This window comes from Dendrobates tinctorius, unplaced genomic scaffold, assembly GCF_039654945.1.
Source record: "Dendrobates tinctorius isolate UK_male_01 unplaced genomic scaffold, ASM3965494v1 ptg000004l, whole genome shotgun sequence".
Classification (NCBI taxonomy): Eukaryota; Metazoa; Chordata; class Amphibia; order Anura; family Dendrobatidae; genus Dendrobates; species Dendrobates tinctorius.
Genome location: NW_027361672.1, coordinates 42,978,413 through 42,992,805, shown reverse-complemented (window position 1 = coordinate 42,992,805; position 14,393 = coordinate 42,978,413). Strand labels below are relative to the sequence as shown.

The 14,393-nt window shown below is 44.5% G+C and overlaps 1 protein-coding gene across 1 annotated transcript in view; it reads left to right on the top strand.

Moving 5' to 3' along the window:
• Window positions 1-14,393, top strand: part of FARS2 (phenylalanyl-tRNA synthetase 2, mitochondrial) — a 478,466-nt gene that overhangs the window by 184,282 nt on the left and 279,791 nt on the right. The window contains 1 exon segment of the mRNA XM_073567345.1: window positions 3,396-3,527. Coding sequence (XP_073423446.1) covers window positions 3,396-3,527 — 132 coding nt within the window.

Here is a 14,393-nt window from a genome sequence, read left to right as displayed (position 1 = left end):
CCATGTCGGTGTTGGAGTCTCTAACCTCCTGCACACCAGCGGTGAAATGGGCCCAGTTCCACGCAAGGGAACTGCAATGGTGTGTGCTGCAGAACGACCTGAAACTTCAGGGACAGTTAGAGTGAAAGTTCACCCTCCCGGACTCTGTACTCCAGTCACTCAGTTGGTGCTTACAGATAGTCATTTCCGAGAGGAGTACCCTGAACATTCACAGCCTCCAAGGTAGTCACGACGGACGCCAGTCCTTGGGGGTGGGGAGCCCACCTAGACACACTATTGCTCCAGGATCCCTGGGCCCAGGAGGAAAGAAATCTATCCTCAAACGATTGGGAACTTCTGGCCATTGAAAAGGCACTAAAGGGATTGTTACCACACTTAGGACGCTCACATGGTGTCCTCTTATCGGACAACCAAACAGCGGTCGCATATGTAAACCACCAGGGGGGGCACCCGTTCTCAGTCCTTGATGCAGATAACAAAGAGGATCATGACTCTGGCAGAACACCATTTCCTCACATTGTCGGCCCTGCATATCCAATTCTGTGACTAGTCTTGACAGAGCCCTGACCTAAACCCAATTGAGCATCTCTGGAGAGACCTGAAAATGGCTGTCCACCAACGTTCACCATTCAACCTGACGGAACTGGAGAGAATCTGCAAGGAAGAATGGCAGAGGATCCCCAAATCCAGGTGTGAAAAACTTGTTGCATCATTCTCAAGAAGACTCGTGTCTGTACTAGCTGAAAAGGGTGCTTCTACTCTATACTGAGCAAAGAGTCTGAATATTTGTGACCATGTGATATTTCAGTTTTTCTTTTTTAATAAATTTGCAAAAATGTCTACATTTGTTTGGGGGTCAGCAGCTTCTGTATTGGGGACTGCCTAGGAGTGGTACTTGGCAGCTATCTGCAGCTCAAGTCTAACGCCATCATCAGGAACTCTAGTGGAAGCCAGGTAGCCACTTAGCTATACCCTCCTAGGTACGCCTGGTTAATGGCACAGTGGGTCCACGAACCATGTGTGTGACTGTTTGCTCAAGCCATGGACCCCGCTGATCCCAAGATCCCTTTCCCTCCGGAGCTGTACCAAGAGTTGATCCATCAATGAGATCAGCAGGAAAAAAAAATGTCTTATTAGAATGCCCGGTTAGATGTCCTGACCACAGCTGCTTCTTCCACTCCAGTCCAAGTTGCAGCCACTGTGCCTGAGAGTACTTAGCGTGCATCTTATCTGGTTAGAACTAATGCTCGTCTGGCTGCTCCACCATGTTATGATGGGGATCCGAAGCAGTGCAGTGGGTTCCTGAATCGGGGCACACTGCACTATTAAATGTTGGCCCATCAGTTTTCCTTTGATCAGGCTATAGTGGGATTCCTGATGTACTACCTAGCGGGAGTGGCCCAAGCATGGCTCAACCCCTTGTGAGAAAAGAATCTTCTACTGCTTCTTCCTTTCTCAGACTGCACCAGGGTGGTTGGTCTGTAAGCCAGTATGTTGTCCAATTCTGCACCCTGTCTTCCGATTGAGGCTGGAATGACGAGCCTCTGGTAGTCGGATACTGGGAAGGATTGTCCAGAAGGATTAAAGACGAACTGTCTGATCGAGACATCCCTGGTACCCTAGACAACCTGGTTTCCCTAGCAATCCGCATAGCCCTCAAACTTGGATCTTGGCCTGTCCGAGATCTCAATCTGCGCAAGGCATCAGGAAGATGGCCGTCGGGAAAGCCATGCACTCCATTCTATCTCACTGCCGACACCGGGCCAATAGCATCGCACTGCTGGAGCATCAACTTTTGCCACCCAGGGCCCGCTACATTGCTTCACTTTCTCCAGGAAGGGACCATGCCCCCTGTGACCCCGCTCAACAGCCGCTGCCCCCAATTAAGATACCTTAAATTTGAACTATAAGATGGAAACCTGTTTTATAAAATATATTCTTTTTTTTCTATTTTCCTCCCCAGAATTTGGGGTGCGTCTTATAGTCCGAAAAATACCATAATAATCACTTTATATCAAAACTGCCTCACCAGTTTTGTTACATCAACAAACAGGGTGGTGGGGCACCTCACCAACAAACAAGAAGCAATGTTTTCAGTAATGGTTCTGTTGTGTAGTCCATTATGTTTGCCTGTTGGTAGGATGTTTGGCTATATTTGCTGAATGCCAGACCTAATCAAACCATTGTTATCAAGAGTTCCATTATTTCACTCTTCTTTTTTTCTTTTTTTTTTTTTTAGATGTGTGAGACTAATCATGTAGATCTGCATTCTCAGAATATTAATTGATGGAGGATCATCTGACCAGGACTGTCCATCAGTGTCTTCTAATTGAAAAACATTGCACTTGAAATAGTTGTTTTCTTAATTTCTGATGGACCGATCTGGTCACATGCTCCCCATTTAACTATTTTTTGGGCAGAAGTGCTGTGAATTCTGTGATGCGGATGCACAAACAAGTGCAGGAGAAAAACCTGTAAATTTGTTTTCTGCTAACCTATCGATCTATCCATGTTGTCTTCAGTGCGTTTTCTACCTACATTGTAAACACATTGTGACTTTTTAGACCCGATGCTGAGAAATGAGCCATGAGAATAACAGATGCCTGCAGTCTTGCTTTGGTTTCTGTCAATAGCACATTCCGCTATGTGAAATACTGTCTATAGACATATTCTCAGTAGTTTCCAGTTATTCCCATTTCAGATCTCCATGCTATCTTCATGATCTTCCTGTTTTACCTTCTTTGTCCAGTAATGGGTAGGAACATGCCTTATGATTGATTTTGCACTTACAAAGTTTGTGAATTGAGTACATTTCTTTGCTGATTATTGGAGATGTGAACACTTTTTCATGTAAATCTAGAATTTAGGCCGGTTTCACATTTGCGCTTTATAGCGCAGCGATGGCCTGCGCACGGCCGCCGCTAAGCCCCGCCCCCTCCCGGCTCCCTGCCCACCCCATCTGGTCATCGCCGCCTACTAGCGCACATGGACGCTTGCGATCTGCGCACCCTATCTTTAGCATAGGGTGCGCAGATCGTGCGGTGGCCGTGCGCTAGCAGGATTTTGCCGTGCGCTGCGCACTTTTGAAGGTGCGCCCGTGTGCGCCGAACGCAGCATGTTGCACACCTTCAAAAGTGCGCAGCGCACGGCAAAATCCTGCTAGCGCACGATCTGCGCACCCTATGCTAAAGGGGGTGCGCAGATCGCAAGCATCCATGTGCGCTAGTAGGCGGCGATGACCAGATGGCGTGGGCAGGGAGCCGGGAGGGGGCGGGGCTTAGCGGCGGCCGTGCGCAGGCCGTCGCTGCGCTATAAAGCGCAAATGTGAAACCGGCCTTACAAATCTGTATGATCTGAGAGAAGGTTAAGACTTGTTCTTTTTCTATTTATTACAGGCCTGGAGATTAGATGGGTAGACTGTTACTTTCCCTTCACTCACCCATCTTTCGAAATGGAGATCAAATTTCAAGGAGAATGGATGGAAGTATTAGGATGTGGTGTCATGGAGCAGAAGTTAGTAAATTCAGGTAAGGACATCTCTTCCCGCTACCTGATCCTACCAGGTTGATCTAATACTGACAGCAAAAGTGTTGTAAAATCTCAGATTGGCATTACAGAGCACCACAGCATTTAACAATCTGCTCCGCAGGTCAGTTTCGCTGCAGTTACGGTAAGTTTAGCTGCATGAGGATGAGATTTGTTTAGTATTATCCACGTTCCTGCTAATGTTTTCCATTGCAGATTTTCTGTCCAGACATAAATTCACAACTATTCTGGTATTTTTGAAAGTCCTCTTAAAATATTGCATTCCAAAAGATGACATTTCCGCTTTGGGCATAAAGGCGCACCCCACTGGGTGTGAAGGGTTAAATGCTGATGATCACTTTAATTGTAGTCTCCTAATTGGTTACTTCTTCTGGGTTTTTTTTGTGAAATGCTTATCTTGCTGGTCTTGGAAACTAGACCAGAATTTCTAGATTATCGAGTGATGTATTTGGCAGACATTTTTAGAAATTGGCTACAGCAGATATAAGGGACACACTTTATTAGATTACAGGGATTGTGGATATTTTATCTCAGGAAAATTCATTTACTGACAGCCAGACAAAAAAGATATTGTGTCTTTCTTTTTTTCTGTACCCCAGGCAGCATGTAATAGAGGAAGGACAGCTATACCGCTCAAGATGCAGAAGAACATTTTGTCAGACATGGACTATCCCTGTTTTATTTTGTGTTTTGATTTTTGATAAGGCAAGGATATTCGACATCTCATCATAGTAACTAGATCCATCCCACGTAAGGGACAGAACTAGAAGATTATTCTCCTAAGCTCAGCATTTCTTATTTTTTTTATTGTTTTTATTTCAAAAGACATAATTTCTTAGGTTTCATAGAGGGGAGACATTAGGCTGGACTTACACCAAGTTTTTTGCAGTTTTTTTTCGTGACACTATTCACAGTTTTTGAGTCCTGTAGAGCCAACATCTCCTCGCCAATTCTCATGAAATGTTTGGAAACCTTTAGAAAATGAGTGACCTCCTGTAAGAATTAGCGCATCTCTCAGGTGCTGCTCAACCATAAACTAACGCTTCCAGATGGTTTTTGTGTGTGACACCGTGATGCTTGATCTTGAGTCCTGTAGTCGCTATCTACGTTTAGAGGATAAGAAACAATGGGTGGTCTTTAATAAAAAAAAAAAGTAAAAAAGGTTAGGTTTATGGGTAAAAATCTTGTTGACCGACCACACAGAAACTTGCAGTAAAAGTCAGCAGATTTGTGTTACTTTAAAATCTGTGGGAATTATTGAAAATTTACCATACATCACACAGTGGTTTCAGTTTTGGTATCTTCATGACGTAGTTGTGGTTTGTGGCATTGGAAATGTGACAAAGCTGCAATACCAAGCACAGACATTGCTACATTTATAGCAGTATAACAAATAATGAAGAGACTATAAGGCTGTGTGCACACGCTGCGGATTTTGCTGCGGTTCCGCAGCGGTTTTGGCCGCTGCGGACCCGCAGCAGTTTCTGCTGCGGTGTACAGTACAATGATTCCCTATGGGAATCAAAAACCGCAGTGCAGACGGTGCGGAATTTTCCGCGCGGATTATCTGCGCTTTTCAATCTGCAGAAAGAATTGACATGTCAATTCTTTCTGCGGATTCTCCTGCGGTTTGCCATCTCCTCCATTGAGGAGATGAAAAACCGCAGGGCAAAACCGCAGAGCAATCCGCAGGTAAAACCGCAGGTCTTTTGACCTGCGGTTTCACCTGCGGATTGTACAAAATCCGCGCGGATGAATCCGCACCTTTTCCGCAGCGTGTGCACACAGCCTAATAATGCTTGCCGAAACAACATGGTCTCAACAGCTGAGAAGGTAGACCGTCGGCTTCGCTGAACGTGAAGACCCTTATAAAGCTCATGCATGTACAGTACCTATTTCTTCTTTTATTCTGTTGAAAGGGAGGATGGTATCAAAATGTTCATTTTTTTTATGACCTATAGAGAGATATTCCTAATTTCCGACGGCTTTACACTTGAACAACCAGGCTTTGAAGTTCTAACATGTTTGGTGATTTGTCACATCATTGTCCTAATTTGCATGAAGTGTGGGGATCAGTCACGGTACAGGTGTTTTGTGGGCATAGATTGATTCTGTAATATATGCAAATATTTAAATGAAATATAAATTGTGGGTTTTACATTACGTTTTAAAATTACAGCGTATACATATGCATTCATGACTGTTCCTCTTCAAAACCGTCAAACAGATGGCGCTTGGAAGTTATTTGTGCCTTTGATATTATACTTGTGAATATATTGCGCCTTTGATTGTTGTATTATGGCCACGAAGACACAGTATGCCTTTACGCTTTAGCTGACCGAAGACATTAGATACGTTTCAGACAGGAAGCTTTTAAGGCAATAGTGATCACACCTGATGCCCCAAGGACATGTAACTGGTCAAAAGGACATGTTATTCCAATGGAGGGAGAATGCTTGAGCAATTAGCGGAGATCTCCCATGCAGGGCCGGTTTTAGACAAAGTGGAGCCCTAGGCAAAGTTTAAAATGGGGCCTCAAATGCTAACATATTGCACATCACACAGAAGCATTTTGGTTTTATTTACATGCGCTGAGTTCAGGTCGCTAAATGAGTGTGATCGACAATATTGAAATCGTTCAACACTTGTTTCCCGGCCTCGATCCACCATCTGAGGAAGAATGATGGGGACAGAACAATCACTAATGGATCACTAACAGATCACCATACAGTATTATGTTATAAGCACCACATCTACAGTTTACACCCCATAGTCCTCCATATATTAAAATACACTGCTCAGTTCTCCATGTAGTATAATACACTCATAGTGCTAAATATAGTATAATGCACTGCCATAGTCATCCATGTAGTACAATTCACTTCCCATAGTTCTTCATATAATGTATTCCCTATAGTCCTCAATACAGTATAATGCAGCCCACCCCATAGAGCATAATGCAGCCACTCCACAGAGTATAATGTAACTCCCATAGAATATAATGTGGCCCCCCTCTTATAGTATAATGCAGCCACCCCACAGAGTATAATGCAGCCACTCCACAATATATACTGTAACCCCCCATAGAATATTAATGCAGCCCCCCTCATATAGTATAATGTAGCCCCTCCATAGAATACAATGTAGCCCTCCTCTCATATAGTATAATGCAGCCCCCATAGAATATAGTGTAGCCCCCCATAAAGTATAATGAAGCCCCCATGCAATATAATGTAGCCTCCTCAAAGAGTATGATGCAATCACCTCCCATAGAATATAATAAATATAATAAAGTCCCCCCATAGAATATAATGTAGCCCCAAATAGAATATAATACAGCCCACCTCCCCATAGAATATAATATAGCCCCCCATATTATATAACACAGCCTCTCCCATAGAATATAATGTAAAATGTACCCCCCCCATGCAATATAGCAGCACAGCCCACCATGGTATATTGCAACACAGCCCGGTATATAGCAGCACAGCCCACCATGGTATATAGTAGCACAGCCCACCATGGTATATAGCAACCCAGCCCACCATGGTATATAGCAACACAGCCCGGTATATAGCAGCACAGCCCACCATGGTATATAGCAACACAGCCCACCATGGTATATAGCAGCACAGCCCACCATGGTATATAGCAGCACAGCCCACCATGGTATATAGCAGCACAGCCCACCATGGTATATAGCAGCACAGCCCACCATGGTATATAGCAGCACAACCCACCATGGTATATAGCAACACAGCCCACCATGGTATATAGCAACACAGCCCCCCTCATATAGTATAATGTAGCCCCTCCATAGAATACAATGTAGCCCTCCTCATATAGTATAATGCAGCCCCCATAGAATATAGTGTAGCCCCTCATAAAGTATAATGAAGCCCCCATACAATATAATGTAGCCTCCTCATAGAGTATGATGCAATCACCCCCCATAGAATATAATAAATATAATAAAGTCCCCCCATAGAATATAATGTAGCCCCAAATAGAATATCATACAGCCCACCTCCCCATAGCATATAATATAGCCCCCCATATTATATAACACAGCCTCCCTCATAGAATATAATGTAAAATGTACCCCCCATGGTATATAGCAGCACAGCCCACCATGGTATATAGCATCACAGCCCACCATGGTATATAGCAGCACAGCCCACCATGGTATATAACAACACAGCCTGGTATATAGCAAAACAGCCCACCATGCTATATAGCAGCACAGCCCACCATGGTATATAGCAACACAGCCCGGTATATAGCAGCACAGCCCACCATGGTATATTGAAACCCAGCCCACCATGGTATATAGCAGCACAGCCCGGTATATAGCAGCACAGCCCACCATGGTATATAGCAACACAGCCTGGTATATAGCAACACAGCCCACCATGCTATATAGCAGCACAGCCCACCATGGTATATAGCAGCACAGCCCACCATGGTATATAGCAACACAGCCCGGTATATAGCAGCACAGCCCACCATGGTATATAGCAGCACAGCCCACCATGATATATAGCAGCACAGCCCACCATGGTATATAGCAACACAGCCCACCATGGTATATAGCAGCACAGCCCGGTATATAGCAGCACAGCCCACCATGGTATATAGCAGCACAACCCACCATGGTATATAGTAACACAGCCCACCATGGTATATAGCAACACAGCCAACCATGGTATATAGCAGCACAGCCCGGTATATAGCAGCACAGCCCACCATGGTATATAGCAGCACAGCCCACCATGGTATATAGCAGCACAGCCCACCATGGTATATAGCAACACAGCCCACCATGGTATATAACGCCCCCCCACCCCCGAGAATGGCCGCACAGTCCAGTACTCACACTGATATATTAAAAGAAAAAAACACACTCCTCACCTTCTCCTTGACATCGCACTCCCGCTGTGTCAGAGGCAGAGCGGGGAATGATGGGAGAGGGAGCGTCAGCTGACGCTCTCTCCTCCACCATTGCTTTGAACTGTGCCGGCATAGTTCACTGAGGCAGGCGGGGCCCCCTGCCTCACAGGGGCCCCATAGCGGCAGCATGATGTGCCGCTAGCTGGGGGCCCCTGGGGGAGCGGGGGCCCTAGGCAGCTGCCTGGTCTGCCTGCCCCTACCGCCGGCCCTGCTCCCATGCTACATATCAGTAGGGAAAGCTACAGACAATAACTAATGTTTTCGCTAGCTTTATATTCAAGGAAAAGTTTGCAAATGTTTTTTTTTTCTTCAATTATTTAACTGTACTCCTTTTTTTGTATCCAACTATCTTATTTTTTGAAGTTGACCCTAAAAGGAACCTGTCAACCTTTCTATACACTTATCAATGGAACTAAACAAAGTCGGAATAGTGTTACAGTACCTTAGTGCAGTGTACTGATATGTGTGATAGCATGGTCAGCTGACAATGCCAGGTTGATAGGGGGACAGGTACTCTTCTCAGTCATAAACAAGGTGAATGAATTAATGAAAGCTGTCAAAGTTGTGTGAATATTTACTTAAAGGTATTCTTTCTCATGCATAGCAGCCACCAATAATGCATAATTAATGGTCTTTGATGTGATGTCTCATTTTCATGAGCTGTTCCGACACAATTAGGTTACGAAAAAGCATGTTTATGTAAGAAGCGCTCACATTAAAGAATTCTACCACATAATTGAAATGGTGAATATTTTCCAGCACATAGTATACTATTAGTTCTTGCAAAGGCTGAATGCTGTAATTGCTGTAGTTTAGTTCTGCTAAAGTGCTACATAGCTTTTTTCAGCTACAATGGACATCTGATTGCATTGGCATGAAATTCCCTATAAATAAAATTATCTTCTTGTGTAAATGTTTTCATGCATCTTTAGAGAACGTACAGTCACTCCATCAGACTTTAAGGAGAACGCTGGTAAAAGATAAATGGTTTTCATGTCATGATTATTCTACAGATGTCCTAATTAATTTTTTGCTAAGCTGCATAGTTTACTAAGCAGGACCCCAAACATGTCGGCTGTTGTGGGCTGGGACAGTCGAGCCGGCGATGATTGGGTGCAGGGCTCACGTGTCATACCAACCGCACGAGTGCCGACACCACTGGAATGTCGTTGGCACAGGAGGTCAGTATATTTGTTTTTATTTCAAATGGGGCCAAACATAAGGAATGAGAAGAAGTAGTGGACAGCCCCTTTAATGCTTACTTGCTCCACATACAGTGGGGAAAAAAAGTATTTAGTCAGTCAGCAATAGTGCAAGTTCCACCACTTAAAAAGATGAGAGGCGTCTGTAATTTACATCATAGGTAGACCTCAACTATGGGAGACAAACTGAGAAAAAAAAAATCCAGAAAATCACATTGTCTGTTTTGTTTTCATTTTATTTGCATTTTATGGTGGAAAATAAGTATTTGGTCAGAAACAAGCAATCAAGATTTCTGGCTCTCACAGACCTGTAACTTCTTCTTTAAGAGTCTCCTCTTTCCTCCACTCATTACCTGTAGTAATGGCACCTGTTTAAACTTGTTATCAGTATAAAAAGACACCTGTGCACACCCTCAAACAGTCTGACTCCAAACTCCACTATGGTGAAGACCAAAGAGCTGTCAAAGGACACCAGAAACAAAATTGTAGCCCTGCACCAGGCTGGGAAGACTGAATCTGCAATAGCCAACCAGCTTGGAGTGAAGAAATCAACTGTGGGAGCAATAATTAGAAAATGGAAGACATACAAGACCACTGATAATCTCCCTCGATCTGGTGCTCCACGCAAAATCCCACCCCGTGGGGTCAGAATGATCACAAGAACGGTGAGCAAAAATCCCAGAACCACGCGGGGGGGACCTAGTGAATGAACTGCAGAGAGCTGGGACCAATGTAACAAGGCCTACCATAAGTAACACACTACGCCACCATGGACTCAGATCCTGCAGTGCCAGACGTGTCCCACTGCTTAAGACTGTACATGTCCGGGCCCGTCTGAAGTTTGCTAGAGAGCATTTGGATGATCCAGAGGAGTTTTGGGAGAATGTCCTATGGTCTGATGAAACCAAACTGGAACTGTTTGGTAGAAACACAACTTGTCGTGTTTGGAGGAAAAAGAATACTGAGTTGCATCCATCAAACACCATACCTACTGTAAAGCATGGTGGTGGAAACATCATGCTTTGGGGCTGTTTCTCTGCAAAGGGGCCAGGACGACTGATCCGGGTACATGAAAGAATGAATGGGGCCATGTATCGTGAGATTTTGAGTGCAAACCTCCTTCCATCAGCAAGGGCATTGAAGATGAAACGTGGCTGGGTCTTTCAACATGACAATGATCCAAAGCACACCGCCAGGGCAACGAAGGAGTGGCTTCGTAAGAAGCATTTCAAGGTCCTGGAGTGGCCTAGCCAGTCTCCAGATCTCAACCCTATAGAAAACCTTTGGAGGGAGTTGAAAGTCCGTGTTGCCAAGCGAAAAGCCAAAAACATCACTGCTCTAGAGGAGATCTGCATGGAGGAATGGGCCAACATACCAACAACAGTGTGTGGCAACCTTGTGAAGACTTACAGAAAACGTTTGACCTCTGTCATTGCCAACAAAGGATATATCACAAAGTATTGAGATGAAATTTTGTTTCTGACCAAATACTTATTTTCCACCATAATATGCAAATAAAATGAAAAAAAAAACAGACAATGTGATTTTCTGGATTTTTTTTTTCTCAGTTTGTCTCCCATAGTTGAGGTCTACCTATGATGTAAATTACAGACGCCTCTCATCTTTTTAAGTGGTGGAACTTGCACTATTGCTGACTGACTAAATACTTTTTTTCCCCACTGTATTTGTTTGTTTGGTTGAAATGAAATCATCATGTATTTGGGCCTATTTATTTTCTCATCATTTCACAAAATAAGTGCTCTATATATTCTGTTTTGTTAAAGAGGTTGTCCCAACTTAACCCCTTAACGACCGCCGATACGCCTTTTAACGGCGGTAATTAAGGGTACTTAAACCACAGCGCCGTTAATTCACGGCGCTGTGATTTAAGTGAATAGCGCCCCCCAGTGTCAGATTTTCTCCGGGGTCTCGGCTGCCAGGGGTAGCCGAGACCCCAGAGAACATGAATCGGTCGGTTTTTACCGACCCCCGCTTTTGCGATCGCCGTTATTAACCCTATAACGGCGACCACAAAAAAAAAAAAAAAGCCGCGATTTTACATTTAATTTCTCTTTCCTCTGATGTGATCGCACATCAGAGGATAGAGAAATAGGGTCCCTGATCCCCCCGGTCCCCTCCCGGTACCTCTCCCTTGTCCTCCGTCCCCTCCCGGTGGTCCCGCGCCCGCCGGCGTCATCCGATGGGCGCCGCCATCTTGAAAATGGCGGGCGCATGCGCAGTGCGCCCGCCGGGAATCTGCTGGCTCCGGCTGGCAGATTCCATTCATTATTTTGATCACTGTGATAAACGATCATAGTGATCAAAATAATAAAAATAGTACATAACCCCCCCTTTTATCACCCCCTTATTCTGGCACACATAATGAAATAAAAAAGATATTTTTTTTTTCAGTTTTCCATAAGGGTTAGGGTTAGGGTTAGGCTAGGGTTAGGGTTAGGGTTAGGCTAGGGTTAGGGTCAGGCTAGGGTTAGGGTTAGGCTAGGGTTAGGGTTAGGCTAGGGTTAGGCTAGGGTTAGGCTAGGGTTACGCTAGGGTTAGGGTTAGGCTAGGGTTAGGCTAGGGTTAGGGCTAGGCTAGGGTTAGGGTTGGGCTAGGGTTAAGGGTTAGGGTTGGGCTAGGGTTAGGGTTGGGCTAGGGTTAAGGGTTAGGGTTGGGCTAGGGTTAAGGGTTAGGGTTGGGCTAGGGTTGGGCTAGGGTTAAGGGTTAGGGTTGGGCTAGGGTTAAGGGTTAGGGTTGGGCTAGGGTTGGGCTAGGGTTAGGGCGAACTAGGATTAGGGTTAGGATTAGGGATTAGGGTTGGGATTAGGGATTAGGGTTGGGATTAGGGTTAGGGGTGTGTTGGGGTTAGGGTTGGAGCAAGAATTGAGGGGTTTCCACTATTTACCAACTTTGGGGGTCTAAAAATTGGGGTCTAAAAAATCACTTTTGTGGAAATAAAAAAGACTTTTTATTTTCACGGCTCTGCGTTTATAAACTTCTGTGACGCGCTTGGGGGTTCAAAGTGCTCACCACACATCTAGATAAGTTCCTTAGGGGGTCTAATTTCCAAAATGGGGTCACTTGTGGGGGGTTCCCACTGTTTAGGCCCATCAGGGGCTCTGCAAACGCAACATGATGCCCGCAGACCATTCCATCAAAGTCTGCATTCCAAAATGGCACTCCTTCCCTTCCGAGCTCTCCCATGCGCCCAAACAGTGGTTCCCCCCCACATATGGGGTATCAGTGTACTCAGGACAAATTGAATAATAACTGTGGGGGTATGATTTCTCCTGTTACCCTTGTAAAAATAAAAATTTGGGCGCGAAAAGATCATTTTTGTGGAAAAAAATGGATTTCTTATTTTCACGGCTCTACATTATAAACTTCTGTGAAGCACTTGAAGGTTCAAAGTGCTCACCACACATCTAGATAAGTTCCTTCATGGGTCTAGTTTCCAAAATGGAGTCACTTGTTGGGGGTTTCCACTGTTTAGGCCCATCAGGGGCTCTGCAAACGCAACATGATGCCCGCAGACCATTCCATCAAAGTCTGCATTCCAAAATGGCACTCCTTCCCTTCCGAGCTCTCCCATGCGCCCAAACAGTGGTTCCTCCCCACATATGGGGTATCAGCGTACTCAGGACAAATCGCATAATAACTGTGGGGGTATGATTTCTCCTGTTACCCTTGTAAAAATAAAAATTTGGGGGTGAAAAGATCATTTTTGTGGGAAAAAAAAATGGATTTCTTATTTTCACGGCTCTACGTTATAAACTTCTGTGAAGCACTTGAAGGTTCAAAGTGCTCACCACACATCTAGATAAGTTCCTTCATGGGTCTAGTTTCCAAAATGGAGTCACTTGTTGGGGGTTTCCACTGTTTAGGCCCATCAGGGGCTCTGCAAACGCAACATGATGCCCGCAGACCATTCCATCAAAGTCTGCATTCCAAAATGGCACTCCTTTCCTTCCAAGCTCTCCCATGCACCCAAACAGTGGTTCCTCCCCACGTATGGGGTATCAGCGTACTCAGGACAAATCGCATAATAACTGTGGGGGTATGATTTCTCCTGTTACCCTTGTAAAAATAAAAATTTTGGGGTGAAAAGATCATTTTTGTGGAAAAAAAAATGGATTTCTTATTTTCACGGCTCTACGTTATAAACTTCTGTGAAGCACTTGAAGGTTCAAAGTCCTCACCACACATCTAGATAAGTTCCTTAATGGGTCTAGTTTCCAAAATGGGGTCACTTGTTGGAGTTTTACACTGTTTAGGCACATTAAGGGCTCTCCGAACGCAACATGGCATCTGATCTTAATTCCAGCCAATTCTGCGTTGAAAAAGTCAAACGGTGCTCCATCCCTTGCGAGCTCTGCCGTGTGCTGAAAAAGGGGTTTACCCCCACATATGGGGTATCGGCGTATTCAGGAGAAATTGTACAACAAATTTTGTGGTTGATTTTCTCTTTTAACACTTGTGAAAATAAAAAAAATTGGTTCTGAAGTAATTTTTTTCCAAAAAAAAGTTAAATGTTAATTTTTTCCATCCACATTGCTTTCGTTCCTGTGAAGCACTTAAAGGGTTAATAAACTTCTTGAATGTGGTTTTGAGCACCTTGAGGGGTCTAGTTTTTAGAATGGTGCCACTTTTGGGTATTTTCTGTCATGTACACCCCTCAAAATGACTTTAAATATG